At 46.8% G+C, this 15,706-nt stretch overlaps 1 protein-coding gene across 2 annotated transcripts; it reads right to left on the reverse strand.

Annotated features, from left to right (window-relative positions):
• Positions 1–1,731: 1,731 nt before the first annotated feature.
• Positions 1,732–10,689, reverse strand: GIMAP4 (GTPase, IMAP family member 4). 2 transcript variants are annotated; one of them, XM_047763548.1, is made up of 4 exons: positions 10,509–10,689; positions 10,323–10,428; positions 6,470–6,523; positions 1,732–3,872 (listed from the first exon to the last, which is right to left on the reverse strand). In XM_047763548.1, exons 2-4 carry the CDS (start codon positions 10,414–10,416, stop codon positions 2,950–2,952), a joined length of 1,071 nt encoding a protein of 356 aa, XP_047619504.1. In that variant the 5' UTR covers positions 10,417–10,428; positions 10,509–10,689; the 3' UTR covers positions 1,732–2,949. The 2 variants fall into 2 exon arrangements, with proteins under 2 accessions (XP_047619504.1, XP_047619505.1); XM_047763549.1 differs by lacking the exons at positions 10,323–10,428; positions 10,509–10,689 and adding an exon at positions 9,199–9,302.
• Between the last annotated feature and the right edge of the window lie 5,017 nt (positions 10,690–15,706).

The following is a 15,706-nucleotide window of genomic DNA, read 5'->3' on the forward strand; positions in this document are numbered from 1 at the left end:
AGAGCCACAACTGCAACTTATGCGGCAGCTTGCAGCAACCTGGATCCTTAACCCAGTGATTGAGACCAGGAATCGAGCCTGCATCCTCATGGATACTAGTCAGCTTCTTAACTCTCTGAGCCACAATAGGAACTCCTACGTTTTCTTTTTATGTCCTAAAAGGTAGTGTAGGTTTAATTTTAGCGTGTAAGTTGTCTCCAGCGAATTCTGAATTGTTCCGCAAGAAGCAACTGACATATACTCCCAGGGGACTCATTTCTACAAGCTTCTTCAAAGCATTTTTTTCTTCAGAGGCAACTATTACTTCCAGAGGAATTAAAAATAGGGTTAAGGAGTTCCCATCATGGTGCAGCAGAAACGAATCTGATTAGTATCCATGAGGATGTGGGTTCGATCCCTGGCCTCACCCAGTGGGTTAGGGATCCATTGTTGCCCTGAGCTGTGGCGTAGGTCACAGACATGGCTTGGATCCTGCGTTGCTGTGGCTGTGGCATAGGCTGGCAGCTGTAGCTCAGATTCGACCCCTAGCCTGGGAACCTCCATATGCCATGGGTGCAGCCCTAAAATAAATAAATGAATAAATGAATAAATAAATAAATAAATAAATAAATAAATGTAATGAAGCAGGAACTCTCATGGATATGTAGAGAATACCCTCCCTGCATGATAAGGGAAAATATGCTTTTTGTGGATGCATATAGAACATTTACAAAAATCGATTGTATATAAATAACATTAGCAAACCTCAGTGAGTTCCATCATGTAGAAGTTTTACAGACAACACTTTCCCATCACAATGTGATAAAACCAGAAATTACTTAACAAAAAAATCCTCCCATCTGGAAATTTTAAAACCGTCTCTTAATCAACTCTTGTTGAAAAGAAAAATACAAACTGAGACTTTAGAATTTCTTAAAGTTCATACACATGAAAATACTAAATATCAGAAGCTATAGGATGTAAAGAAGTGACCATAGGAAAATGCATTGCACCAAAGCCTTTTAAATTGAAAATTAATTCTCACTTCAGAAAAACTAGAAAAAAAAATCACAAAGTAAACCAAACAAAAGCATCACCGTCTTCTTCTTCTTTGTTCTTTTTATGGCCACACCTACGGCACATGGCAGTGCATACGGCTGTTCCTGGGCTAGAGGTTGAATTGGAGTGGCAGCTGCAGGTCTACACCACAGCCACAGCCATGCCAAATCCGAGCTGCATCTGTGACCTATGCCGAAGCTTGCGGCAATGCCGGATCCTTAACCCACTGACCAGGGCCAGGGATTGAACCCACGTCTTCTCGGACACTGTGTTGCATTCTTAACCAGCTAAGCCACAATGGAACTCCCAGCTCTGTGTTAAGAAAGATGTGGGAGTTCCCGTCGTGGCGCAGTGGTTAACGAATCCCACTAGGAACCATGAGGTTGCGGGTTCGGTCCCTGCCCTTGCTCAGTGGGTTAACGATCCGGCATTGCCGTGAGCTGTGGTGTAGGTTGCAGACGCGACTTGGATCCCGCGTTGCTGTGGCTCTGGCGTAGGCCGGTGGCTACAGCTCCGATTCAACCCCTAGCCTGGGAACCTCCATATGCCGCGGGAGCGGCCCAAGAAATAGCAACAACAACAACAACAACAACAACAACAAAAGACAAAAAAAAAAAAAAAGAAAGAAAGATGTGGTAGTGGTGTTTTCCAAGGGGGGGGTGTGTGGGAGGAACAAATGCCCATTTGCACAAATAGAGAACAGAAAAGTTTTATTATCATAACAGTAAGTAGTTGGGTGGGGGAGCAGGGCGAGGAGGAAGCAGTATGCTGCCAAGGGGTGGGGTGATGGAGGTGAGGTGGCAGCTGTTGGTTTCACAGGAAAAGGAGAGAACTGGTTATTCTGCAAACTGGTTGATGTTGGTCAAAGAGTTTCCACACGTACATCTGAATATATCACATCTTTTCCTCCTATCTGTGGAATCTCTGTCTTTTATTTTTTCTGACATTTCACTTAGTTCAGTTCCAAAGGATCTATTTTCCAGACAACTCTTTGTTCTTCAATGGCCATAGGAGAAGGAACGAGTCTTTCCGTCAGATTCTAAGTAAACAAATTTCTCTTCATCTAGAAACATTCTATAACTGCCTCCATCTATAAGCTTAACTAATGCAAAGAACAAATATATCTGGAATCTAATATATGGCACAAACAAGCCTTGCCGCAGAAAAGAAACGCATGGACTTGGAGAACAGACTTGTGGTTGCAAGGGGGAGGGGGAGGGAGTGGAATGGACTGGGAGTCTGGGTTCCTAGATGCAAACTATTGCATCTGGAGTGGATAAGCAATAAGATCCTGCCGTGTGGCACAGGGAACTATATCTAGTCACTTGCGACGGAACGTGATGGAGGATAATGTGAGAAAAAGAATATACACGTATGTGTGACTGGGCCACTTGGCTGTACAGTTGAAATTGACAGAACACTGCAAACCAATTATAATGGAAAAAATAAAAATCATTTAAAAAAACGAATGCGAAGAACAGAACTTACTAATAACTTCTCCGGGTGACATGATTGCTGGGGTCTTAAGGGCAAAATTAAGTGAGAAGAAGCCACAGTGGGGGAGATTACCTACCAATCTAGAGAAAATCCAGAGGAGAAATTTTACTAGGGGGAAGTAGAGGGGGTCATCATTGGCCTCCTGCATATCTGGCCTCTGTGCTTCTGAGAATGGCTCCACGGGTAGGGCGTGTCAATACTTTCTGCTTTGGAGTTTCACAGATTGAGAATTTGTCCCTCCCCTGTTCAATCAATCAAGCACCTACCCACTGCCAGCAGTGACCTTCACTCTGCTTCTTAGTCTGGAGAGCCTGAGAAACAGGAAAACGAGATTGGCCTGACCTACACAGGGCAGGACGGCCTGGAAATATGCAGGAAAGAGAGCCAGAGTTTCATGAAGGTGCATCTGAGTGTTTAACGCTTGAACAGTGAGAAAAGGGTGGAAGCTACCCTCAATACATTTAAGATGGTTTCAAGAATCTTGTTCAGATCAATTTTATCTCTGGCGTCTTCCTGCCATTGATCCCAGAAAGCCTGCCTTTCCTCCACCTGCCTCTCCACCTGCGTCCTTTGGTTTTTGCGCTCCAGTTCATCTTGCTGGCTTTTGAGTTTCTCTTCACACTCCTGTCTTATCTTCGCCTTCTCTCTCTCTAGCTCTGCCCTGTGATTTTCTTCTATTGCTTGGATGTGTTTCTGGATCACCTCCTCGGTCTTTTCATACAAGTCATTGGTGTAGTATCTTCCTCCGCGCTCCTTGACCACACGCACGACCAGGGACAGCAGCTGATCCCTCTGGCGCTTCCGCTCCTCTCCCGTGGCCCTGTTGTTAACCACACAGTAGCGATTTCTGAACTTGCCCATCAGCTCTTGAACGCTTTCCGAAGCTTCCTTTAAGTACTCATGGAAATCAGTGCCTTCCAAGTCATCTTTCCGGGTGAACAAGAGAATCATGTGCTGCAAGGCTCTCTCTCCAAACATGGTCAGGATCTTGCTGCTGGCCTTGTGCTCTTCTGGCGTGTAACGGCCCAGGGGGATGACCAGGAGCAGGGCATGCGGCCCCGGAGAGGTGAGGATCATGCAGCGACAAATCTCCTTCATAGTGTCTTCCTCCTGTACCTCGGGGTCAAAAATGCCAGGCGTATCCACGACGACCACCTCTCTCTCCTTCCAGGTGCTTTTTCCCTTCTCACAGTGCTTGGTGATGGATCTTGCCGAAATGCCGGAAGGAAACACTTTCTTTCCCAGGATGCTGTTCCCTGTGGCACTTTTTCCTGCCCCGGTCTTACCCACTAAGACAAGTCTCAGCTGTGAATCTCTGAGGTTTTGTTTTCTAAGCCCTGGAACATCAGGAAACAAAAGGCAAACGGTGTTAGGATGACCTTCCAACGGTCTTCCCTGCAAGGATTCTGCCCACTGGTGCCTTTCTCTATGCCCTGTTAGGCTCCTCACCCACGAGTGCCCTCTGCACTCATGGGACATCTATAGAAAGCCCTCTGGACCTGCTGTTCTTTCTTGCAGTATTTGGGGACTGCCTAGGTACGTTTCAGGGTCCCCCCTTGAGCTTCTTACTCTGACCTTGCGTAGGTAAGAGGCTGGGAAATATCTCTCCCCCCCCCACCGCGCGCCACTTATATTCAAGATGAAACTTTTATTTTTCCCATTAAGAAGCCAAGTAGTTGGGTTACACCATCCATCACAGTCTTGCAGGGGAGAAAAGGGCTACCCCTGTAGGAAGCCGAAGTAACCTTCCATCCTTCACACATACAATAGTCCAGTTAGGGATGGTGATCCTGGGAAGGACAAAACTTTAGGTTTAAAGTTAATCACCTTAGCCTAGAAATCTAGTGAAGTTTTGATATATATATATATATATTTTTTTTTTTTTCCTTTTCTAGGGCTGCTCCCGTGCCATGTGGAGGTTCCCAGGCTAGGGGTCGAATCCGAGCTGTAGCTGCCAGCCTACACCATAGCCACAGCAACGTGGGATCCAAGCCTCGCCTGCGACCAGCTCACGGCAACGCCAGATCCTTAACCCACTGAGCAAGGCCGGGGATCGAACCCGCAACCTCATAGTTCCTAGTCGGATTCGTGAACCACTGTGCCACGACGGGAACTCTGAAGTTTTGATATTTTTAAATTAATAGGTTGAAGAGTTAGAGACAAACCATATTGACAGTTCTCTGGAGTGATTATACAAATCCCTGATACCTGATAAATGGGGGTGGGGGATACAGCTTAACATCTGTATAATTATGCCTTCTTAATTTTTCCTGTTGGAGCATATTTGACTTCCTAGGGGAGTTAAAAGTTAATATCGGGGCAGCAGCACACAGCAACTGAAACTATGTTTTTAAAATAACCGTGTGTTCAGTTAAACACCCAATCCTCTAACAGCTCCTTCTGTATTTGTATGTGGTAGAGAGACATGGCTCGTTAATACATGTATACAGGTAACGTCTTCAGGATGTTTCCCCCTTCTTCTTACAGCTGCACCCACAGGATATGGAAGTTCTGGCGCCCGGGATCGCATCCCAGCTACAGCTGCGACCCGAGCCACTGTGGTCCGATTCGTCACCCACTGCGCCCTGGATCAGTCCATCTCCGTCCTTCCAGGGGATGTGGATTTGCAGCTCCTCTCATCAAGAGTCTGAGTCTGTTTCGGCATCCTTGACTCTGACTGGGCCATGTGACTGACTCTGGACAATCGGATCGTGAAAACACGATCCAGCAGAGACTCCAAAAATGCTGACAGACTGCGGTTTGACTTTTCTTTCTGCTTTTGGGAACCATAACATCTGCCCTATGAAGAGGTCTGGACTAGTCTACTTGATGAGGGACTCAAGGCCCTGTGACTTCTGTCCCCCCCCCCCCCGCCCCCCGGCCTGCCCAAGAGCCTGCTGATGACCAGACATGCCTGTGAGGCTTCCCAAGGTATCCCTGTGCATCCCGAACCACCAGCCTCTGCACGTGCACGAGTCAGCCTGGCTGAGATTAAGCCAAGTTGGCCTAGCCCCAAAGACTGCCCAACAGACCCGCAAAATGGAGAGCCCATGAAATCATTGTTGTTGTAAGCTCCTAAATTGCGGGGTGGTTTGCCAAACAGCAGAAATTCAAATGATATAATCTATTTCTATGGATAAGGAAGTAAAGCGAAAGCTGAGAGATAAGTCTATTGAATTTATCGGACATAGTGAAGCCACGAGGAGCAGGGAAATTTGGGACCTAAATGAGCAATTAATTATGCCCACGATCCCCCTTCCCAGTCCTCTCTCAGGCTAAAGAGAGGAGCAGGAAAGCAACCAGAAAAGCTATAAGCCACTGTTCTGGTGTGTCCCCACTGCAGGAAGCAGCAAGATTTTTCAAAGCAGAAAAATGATCAAGCCTGGGATCAGTCAGGGTGTTTTGTTTTTTTTGTTTGTTTGTTTTTTGTCTTTTGTCTTTTTTTGTCATTATTGTTGTTGTTGTTGTTGAGTCAGGGTGTTTTTAATTCTCTTCCTCTAAGTGGTTAAACTCTATTGTGAGGGAGTTCCTGTTGTGGCTCAGTGGGTTAAGAACCTGACTGGTATCCATGAGGATAGGGGTTTGATCCCTGGCCTCGCTCAGTGGGTTAAAGGATCCAGCGCTGCTGTGAGCTGTGGTGGAGATTACAGACGCATCTGGATCCCATGCTGCTGTGGCTGTGGAGTGGGCTGGCAGCTGCAGCTTGGATTAGACCCCTAGCCCAGGAACTTCAAAAAAAGCTACATCCTGAGGAGAAAAGAGAGACGGTGGAGAGAAAGGAAAGAGCAGAGTGAAAGAAGGGAAAATAAGAAATGGGATTGAAAATGGTTTGCTCTCGCGCAGACAGTGACTGGCTGGCTGGACAGGAGAGAGCCCCCCCACCCCACCCCCCGCCAGCCCTCCTCCCTCCAGCCTGGCCTTCCCAGTCTCTCACCATGGCTGGTCTTGGGTTTACTGGGGTCCTGGGCTGCCATCGTAGTTTGAACACCTGGAAATAAACACGACAGGTCATTTTAGGGAGACAGAGAGTAACTGGAAATGTGTCGACTTCATTACCAATAGTTTCTCTTCTTCCATGAACTTCCTCCTCGATTTCCTCTCCTCTGTTTCCCAATACATCTCAATTCTCTTTATGAGTCTCCCTGCAGACTGTGCACTTTGCTTTACACAGATGGAAGTGCTTCCAGGGCTTCCTCGGCACTGGTTCTAGGTACCACTCCCCACTCCGGTCAGCGAGTGACTGTTTGGAATGCTGGTTACAGGCAGTCTGCAGCCTGGACCCTCCTCAGGGTTCCAGACTTTTAGATCCCATTCAACTTCTCCACCTGGCAATTTTATGGGCATGTGAAACAGAACGCGGACAAAACAGACCCCTGGACCTCCATCCCCAGCTGGCCCCCATTTCAGTAAATGGCCTCCCTGAGGCTCATGAAAAATCTTGGGGTTCATCTACAACGCCTCTTTCCTAACTTGAGCATCAGTCCATCACCAAGTCCTATTGATTTTACTTCCCCTAAACACAAAAGTATCCATGGCTCCCCATCGTCATGTTGATCCAAACCACCGCCACTTGGTGGGACCACAGCAGCCTCCCAAGTGGTATTTGTCTTCCATACCTTCTCTACCTAATAATCAGATGCCTTTCTGAAACGGAAATTTGATTTGGGGGGGGGGCTCTTGTTTAAATTCCCTAATGACGTCCTTTTGCTTTTTATTTTTCAAATAGTTGAAGGCCCTTGGAAAAGTCCAGAAGGCCTTGCACTGTCAATTGCTGTCTCTTTCTCTCAACAGGCTTTAGCCATACTGGTCTCATCCATGCTCGCTCAATCCTCTAAGCTCTCCCTGGACCATTCCCCCGACCAGCCTCATGCTCAGCTCATTCCTGTTCAGTTCTCAGGCCTCAGCATCCTGTCACTTCTCTAGAACTGGCGTCTCTACCACCATCACCAACCAACGAGATAGCTTTGCAATGGAGTTGGTGCGCTCCAAGCATGTCCACAGAATCCACATTACAAGAGAAAATTATTTGTCCTCATTTTAACTGTCTCTTCATAGACTGTAACGTCTGTGATGGTGAATCGTCTGTGTCTTATATGGCCCTTTACTCCCTGGGGGCAAGGGTGATATTGGACAAAGAGTGACTCTCAATACATATTTTTTAAGTAAGCGCATTGATTTTAAAACATCCCCCTGGAGTTTCAGTTGTGGCTCAGTGGGTTAAGGACCCAGTGTCGTCTCTGTGAGGATGAGGGTTCGATCCCTGGCCTTGCTTAGTGGGTTGAGGATCTGGTATTGCTGCAAGCTGCAGCATAGGTCACAGGTGCAGCTCAGATCTGGTGTCGTCCGTGGTGTAGGCTGGCAACTGCAGCTCTGATTGGACCCCTGGCCTGGGAACTCCCATATGCCATGGGTGTGGCTGAAAAAAAATTAATTTTTAAAAAATCCCCCTGATTCTTGCCTCCTCTCTGATTGATCTTTATGTCCAGCCCACATCTGATTTGTGAAAAAGACTATCCTTTCCTTGTTAAAGAAACTCTTCATATTATTGAAACATAGTATTAGGTTTTAGATATTTTCTTTCATTGCTGCCTACTAATGTTTGACAATGAAGAAAGCCATTTGAAGACCCCTTATTAGAGCAGATTTTAACTAGAATAGGCTGGAAATGCTAGTTGTCAAAGACAGGCTCATCTGACAGGAAGTCATTAAATGTAAATTTGAAACACTGTCAGAAAGAAGGGCACTTCTTTTGAAGGTGGCCGAGGGATAAGGAGTAGAAAACCGCTTCTTGGAAACTGGGGAGAAGTCAGAGACTATTGAAAACTCAGCTTTGGTCACAAAGTTGATGTGGGGGATTGGTGTGAGTAGAAGGAGTGAGACACCATAGATAGGAAGACAAAATAGATGTCGGGTGTTTCTTAAAGCCTCCATCCACCATGTGGTTTGTCGCTTCAACCTTCTTTAAAGCTGCTCTGTTTCTCCTGATTCAGATGTAAAACCAGAGGACGGAACTTTTCTCCCTACTGACGTCGGAGGGCTGAGTTCTCCTCCTACTGCCTAAGGAACAAGCACCCATTGGCCCCCAGCTTCTCCGGAGCTGCGGACAGTAACAAGGCATCCCTCTCGCCTCCGATCTCCTACCTCCTTCCCTAACTCTGGGCAAAGGCCACTAAGGGACTGTTCCTGAGGAGACAGGGTCCAAAGGGGCAACTCTGAGCAGATAGTTAACGAGGTAACAGCATCTCTCATCCTGAACTGTGTGCTGGCTTCGAGACGGAGGCAGGCTGAGCTGTGCTTCTTCCATCTCCCAGTGCTCTCTATGCCACTAGCTCCCCACAGAGCTAATCCTGTCTGCTCAGCTAACCCTATTCCTAACAGCTTCACGTTTACTTATAAATGCTCTTGATGGTAAAAGCAATCATTTACTGGTACAAGGATCCTCCAGGCAGTGACCCCTGAAAGAGGCATCAATCTGGAGGGCGCTGCCTATGAAACAGATTACAGCCTAAAAGCAGCAAAAGCAGGAAACAGAAACAAATGAGAACGACATTCTGTGAGCAGGTTCACAGGGCGGTTTAACATATAGATCCAGGGCAGAAGTGCCCTCTCCCCTAAAGCACACATTTCCCTCCCTGCCTTCCCACCAACTCCCCTATTCCTTACCTAAAAAATGTGGGTCCTGCTCCTTTGGCTAGCTTTGAAGGCCTTGCTAACCAGAGGTGCTACTAAACTATTGGGAAAGAGGTGGAGAGAGGAAGTGGGGGAGGAGCTATCCAAACTTGGTTGCAAGAGACCTGCCCACATGATTACCTAGTGGTGCTGGACCTTTCTGCAAGGATGGGACTGTTTTGTCTAGTTGACCGTGGTAGGCGCTAGCCACACAAGTTCTTGAGTCCTTGAATGTGAAGAGTGTGATTGAAGAATTGAATGGCTAATTTTATTTCTTTTTGCTTAATTGACAGTTCAATAGCCACATCAGACTAGTTGCTATCCTATGAGAAAACCATGCAAAGACTCTATAGGGAGGGAAGACATATGGGTCAGGCGCTGAAATTCGAGCACAAACTCCTGGGTCAAACCCCAGAGAGGTGCCCTTCAGAGCGTGGCCACGATGGCAGAGGAGGAAGTCCCTGAGCTCACTGCCTTCTATGGGAACACCAAAATGCCAACTGTTTAGAAAGCAACTGTGACCGGAAAACTAGCAGAAAAGATTTTCCTCTACTAAAAATATAAAGAAGGAACCACAATAAGGCAGATAAGAGGGGACACACTCAAAACCCACACGCTGAGATAGGCAACCCACAAATGGGAAGAAAATCATAACTGCAGAGGTGCTCCCCAAGGAGCAAGGGGCCTGGGGAGGGGAGCAGGAATCCTGTACCAGAAAGATGAGCCTCCCCAAACATCTGACACTCAAGGCCAGAGACAGAGATCCCACTTTTTTTTTTTGTCTTTTTGCCTTTTCTGGGGCTGGTCCCATAGCATATGGAGGTTCCCAGGCTAGGGGTCGAATCGGAGCTGCAGCCACCGGCCTATGCCACAGCCACAGTAATGCAGGATCTGAGTCGCGTCTGCAACCTACACCGCAGCTCAGGGCAACGCCGGATCCTTAACCCACTGAGCAAGGGCAGGGACCGAACCCGCAACCTCATGGTTCCTATTCGGGTTCGTTAACCACTGAGCTATGACAGGAACTCCAAAGATGCCACTCTTAAAGGGCACAAACAAAATCTCACAGGCTCTGAGACCCAGAGCAGTAACGGGAAAGGAGCCTGGGGCAGACCCACCTGCTGATCCTGGAGAGCCTCCCAGAGAGGCAGGAGGCAACCGGGACTCCCCTGTGGACAGAGACCTGGGCAGCAGCCACTCTGGGAAGCTCATTCTATGAGGACACTGATGGATAAACACAGTAAAGATTTAACAAGAGGTTGAAAATGTAGAGAAAAACCAAACAGAGCTGAAGAATACAATACCTGGAATAAAACATACAGCAGGAGGAATCATCTGTAGATTAGATGGTACAGTGGAAAACACAGGTGCCAACATACTCAACGGTGAAATGCTGAAAGCATGCCCTCCAAGATCAAGACAAGGAGGCTCTCTCTCACCCCTTCTATTCAGCATCGTTTTGGAAGTCCTTGCCACAGTCATTTTAAAGAGAACTAAAAAGAGTCCAAATTGGAAAGAGAGAACTAGAACTGTCGCTATTTGCAGATGACGTGATACCCTATATAGAAAATCCTAAAAATGCCGTTAGAAAACCACGAGCGCTCATCAAAGAATTCAGTAAAATTGCAGGATGTAAAACTAATATACAAAAACCAGCTGCGTTTCTATCCACTAACAAACTATCGAAAAGAGAAATGAAGGAGTTCTTATCATGGCTCAGTGGTAATGAACCCAACTAGTATCCGGGAGGTCGCCGGTTCAATCTCTGGCCTTGTTCAGTGGGTTAAGGGTCTGGCGTTGCCGTGAGCTGTGGTAGGTCTCAGACTCGACTTGGATCCTGTGTGGCCGTGGCTGTGATGGCTACAGCTCCAATTGGACCCCGAGCCTGGGCACTTCTGTACATCATGCGTGTGGCCCTAAAAGGAAAAAAAGAAGAGAGAGAAATGACGATATCACCTCACACCTGTTGGGATAACTATCATCAAAAAGTCAAGAAATAAAGAGTGTTGGTGAGGCTGTGAAGAAAAGGGAACCTCAATCTCATGGATTGTTGGTAGGAGTGAAACCTGGTGCAGCCACTGCAGAAAATAGTATGAAGTTTCCTCAAAAAGAAATTTTTTTTTTTGTCTTTTTGCCTTTTCCCGTGGTACATGGAGGTTCCCAGGCTAGGGGTCCAATCGGAGCTGTAGCCACCGGCCTACACCACAGCCACAGCAACTCGGGATCCGAGCCGCGTCTGTGACCTACACCACAGCTCATGGCAACGTCGGATCCTCAACCCACTGAGCAAGGCCAGGGATCGAACCTGCAACCTCATAGTTCCTGGTTGGATTTGTTAACCACTGTGCCACAACGGGAACTCCCCTCAAAATATTAAAACTAGAACTCCATAGGGTTTAGCAATGTCACTTCTGGGTATTTATCCAAAGACCATGAGAACACTAACTAGTAAAGATATCTGCACCGCCATGTTCCTTGCAGTATTATTATTATTATTATTTTTGTTGTTGTTGTTGCTATTTCTTGGGCTGCTCCCGCGGCATATGGAGGTTCCCAGGCCAGGGGTCGAATCGGAGCTATAGCCACCGGCCTACGCCAGAGCCACAGCAACGGGGGATCCGAGCCGCGTCTGCAACCTACACCACAGCTCATAGCAACGCCGGATCGTTAACCCACTGAGCAAGGGCAGGGACCGAACCCGCAACCTCATGGTTCCTAGTCGGATTCGTTAACCACTGCGCCACGACGGGAACTCCTCCTTGCAGTATTATTTGCAATAGTCGAGATACAGAGACAGTCTAAAAGTCCACTGATGGATGGCTAAGGACATTCTCTCTCTCTCTCTCTCTCTCTCTCTCACACACACACACACACACACACACACACCCCGGAATACTATTCACCCATTAAACTTGCCATTTGTGATAACATGGATAGACTGGAGGGCAGCACACTAAATAAAATCAATTGGACGGAGAAAGGCAAATACTCTATAAACTCACTTAAATATGGAATCTAAACAAAACAAAACAAACGCCAAGGTCATGGATACAGAGAAGAGATTGGTGGTTGCCAGAGACAGGCACTGAGGGTGGGAGTGGGAGAAATGGGTGAAAGGGAACAAATGTAAAAATAGCAGAATAAAATAAAAGGGAGATACATTGCAACATGCATGCACATATATCAGCTAATGGAAAATACCAAGACTTGGAAATATTTTTAAATTGATTATTGAATCTACTAAAAAAGGTGAATGAATTTTATTTTATGCCAATTAAAATTCAATAAAGCTGAAAAATTGCAGCCATTCTGGTATAGTTGAACATAACCAGGCCACTCACTTGTGGTGGACTGACTGTAAACGTGGCCATACATGTATCTGGACAAAACTCTACTTCAAGAAGACACATGTACCCGCATGTTCACTGTAGCACTATTCACAATAGCCAAGACATGGAATCAACCCAAATGTCCACTGATAGATGATTGGACTAGGAAGATGTGGTATACATACACAATGGAATACTACTTGGTCATAAAAAAGAACAAAATAATGCCAGTTGCAGCAACATGAAAAGAACTAGAGACTCATACTGAGTGAAGTGAGTCAGAAAGAGAAAGACAAATACTATATGATATTGCTTATATCCAGAATCTAATATATGGCACAAAGGAACCTTTCCAAAGAAAAGAAAATCATGGACTTGGAGAAGAGACTTGTGGTGGCCAAGGGGGAAGGGGAGGGAGTGGGAGGGACTGGGAGCTGGGGGTCAATAGATGCAGAATGTTGCCTTCGGGATGGATGAGCAATGGGATCCTGCTGTGTAGCCCTGGGAACTCTGTCTAGTCACTTATGATGGAGCATGATGATGTGAGAAAAAAGAATGTATACATGTATGTATAACTGAGTCACCATGCTGTGCAGTAGAAAAAATATATATATACAGAAATAAAAATTAAAATTAAAAAAAAGGCAAAGCAGAGACTGGGTGAAAATATTAAAAAATATATATGACAAAGGAAAAAAAAAAGTGGCCACAAGTTATCACACTACCTTGTTTCCAGGCCCTTCTACAACGTGAGTTTATTGTCTCTTCCTATGCACAGCTGGACCCCATTTTCGCACCTCCTGAAGCTCAAAGCCTCAAAGGCTTTGCAGGTTATTTTTTTTCAACAATATTGGCTCTTTTACGTATTTTCTGGTTCCGCTTCATAATTTGACATCCTTTTTTAACCCAGGTGCTACTTACTTATGCATGTAAAAATATACCTGTACCACTTTTCTAGAAGTAACATGGTAAAGAGACCAGAGGATTATTTTTACACACATCACAGCACACAGTCCCCAGGAAGTCTGTGGTCTACAATGGAGGTTAGCCCATTTCTCAGAATCTTGCAGCAATAACAAGAATGGCTGTTGAATTTACCTGTGCACAGCGCTTCCTCCCTGTCTCAGCCATACCCAGTTCCTGCTTCAAACTCTTTCCCCTTTGCTCTCACCTGTCCCGCGCAGCTGTGGTCCCTTCACAGGCTAGAAGTGTTAAGACGCAAGGTCAACATCCCCCGTTTCCATGGGGTGATGCTCAAAATGGACTCAACCCTGGAGAGGAAGCCTCATTACGGACAGTCGCCACTGCTCTGTCTTGAACAGAGTAAAACAACTAGGGTCATCAGTGGATGGATGTTGTTCTGCCTTTTAGAATCCTGTTTCTATGCCTTTTAGAATCCTGACAATGGAGGTTTAAGATCCCAAACTGCAGTTCCCATCGTGGCGCAGTGGTTAAAAAATCTGACTAGGAACCGTGAGGTTGCGGGTTCGATCCCTGGCCTCGCTCAGTGGGTTAAGGATCCCACGTTGCCATGAGCTGTGGTGTAGGTCGCAGACTCGGCTCAGATCCTGGGTTGCTGTGGCTGTGGTGTAGGCCAGCGGCTACAGCTGCGATTAGACCCCTAGCCTGGGAACCTCCATATGCTGTGGGAGCGGCCCTAAAAAAACCAAAATAAATAAATAAGTAAATAAATAAATAAAGTCCAAAACTGCTTGTAGAAACTTGACGAGTCGATTATTTTTAAAAATTATTTTTATTTTTGGCCATGCCTGTGGCATGTGGAAGTCCTGAGGCCAGGAATCAAACCTATGCTACAGCAGTGACAATGCCTGATCCTTAACCCACAGCACCACCAGAGAACACTCAATCTTTTTTTTTGTGGTATGGGTTGCAGATGTGGCTTGGATCCTGTGTTGCTGTGGCTGTGGTGTAGGCCAGCAGCTGTAGCTCTGTGTGATTCGACCCCTAGCCTGGGAGCTTCCATATGCTGCAGGCATGTTCTCCCCGCCCCCCCTCCGCCAAAAGAACGGAAAAAGAAAGAATTCACAGCCTAACCCATAATAGTAAAACTGTGGGCATCAAAACAAAGAGAATGTCTTAAAAAGTAATCAGAAAGAACAGACAGATGACCTTTGACCCAGAGATGGTTGGAACTATGCTGATTCCTTAGTAATAACAAAGGAAGCCAAAAAACAGTTGAAACGGATTTGCAAAATGCTGAAAGGAGATAACAGCCAACCTAAAATTCTACACTCAGGGAACATAGCTCTCAAAAGTAAGGGAAGGGAGTTCTGTCGTGGCCAGCGGTAACAAATCCAACTAGGATCCATGAAGATGTGGGTCCGATCCCTGGCCTCACTCGGTGGGTTAAGGATCCAGCATTGCCAGGAGCTGTGGTGTAGGTCGCAGATGTGGCTCGGATCTGGCCTTGCTGTGGCTGCGGCGTAGGCTGGTGGCTGTGGGGTAGGCTGGCAGCTGCAGCTCCTATTGGACCCCTAGCCTGGGAACTTCCACATGCCATGGCTGTGGCCCTAAAAAGACAAAGTAACTAAGTAAATAAGTAATAAATAAATACATAAATAAAGATGAAAGAAGCAGAAGAAGAAGAATGGAGAAGCAACGAGGGCCTGCTGAACAGCACAGGGAACTCTATCCAGTCGCTTGTGAGCGAACATGATGGAAGAACACACGAGGACGTGGTGTATATACACACGTGACTGGGTCGCCACGCTGAACAGCAGAAACTGGCACAACACTGCAAATCAACTGGACTTCAAAACATTTAAGTGCATCTCGAGGCTTTAAGTGGGTTCCATCGCATGTACCATTCAGATAGTCTCAACATCACTTTCCTGTTCAAGGCTGTATCCTTGGGGTGGCTTCTGGGAGTGGGGGGCCCAGGCAGAACGCACATCCCAAGGGCAGGGGAGGGGGTGGGGAGCCCTCAGTGGCGTGGGTCCAGCTCTGGGGCCCAACTCTCCCCCCCCCATCACTCACTCGCCCGCTCTCCGGCGCTCCCCGCTGCCGCAGTGCCCCCTAGTGGTCAGTGAGGGCTTTCGCCGGCATGGAGGTGGCTCTTTTGGCGGCATGTGGCTGCACTGGAGGCAGATGCCACAGCAGCAATACTGTCACATGCAAGAGAAAACACAGGTTAAGACGATGATTGCTCAAGT

The sequence above is a fragment of the Phacochoerus africanus genome, chromosome 16 (genome assembly GCF_016906955.1).
Source record: "Phacochoerus africanus isolate WHEZ1 chromosome 16, ROS_Pafr_v1, whole genome shotgun sequence".
Taxonomy (NCBI): Eukaryota; Metazoa; Chordata; class Mammalia; order Artiodactyla; family Suidae; genus Phacochoerus; species Phacochoerus africanus.

Coding starts and splice junctions, on each gene's coding strand:
- GIMAP4 (XM_047763548.1), bottom strand. CDS start 10,416: ATGAGCTTCCCAGAGTGGCTGCTGCCCAGGTCTCTGTCCACAGGGGAG. Junction 6,524..10,322: donor AGGCTCTCCAGGATCAGCAG/GTGGGTCTGCCC, acceptor GTTTATTTCCAG/GTGTTCAAACTACGATGGCA. Junction 3,873..6,469: donor TAAACCCAAGACCAGCCATG/GTGAGAGACTGG, acceptor CTGATGTTCCAG/GGCTTAGAAAACAAAACCTC.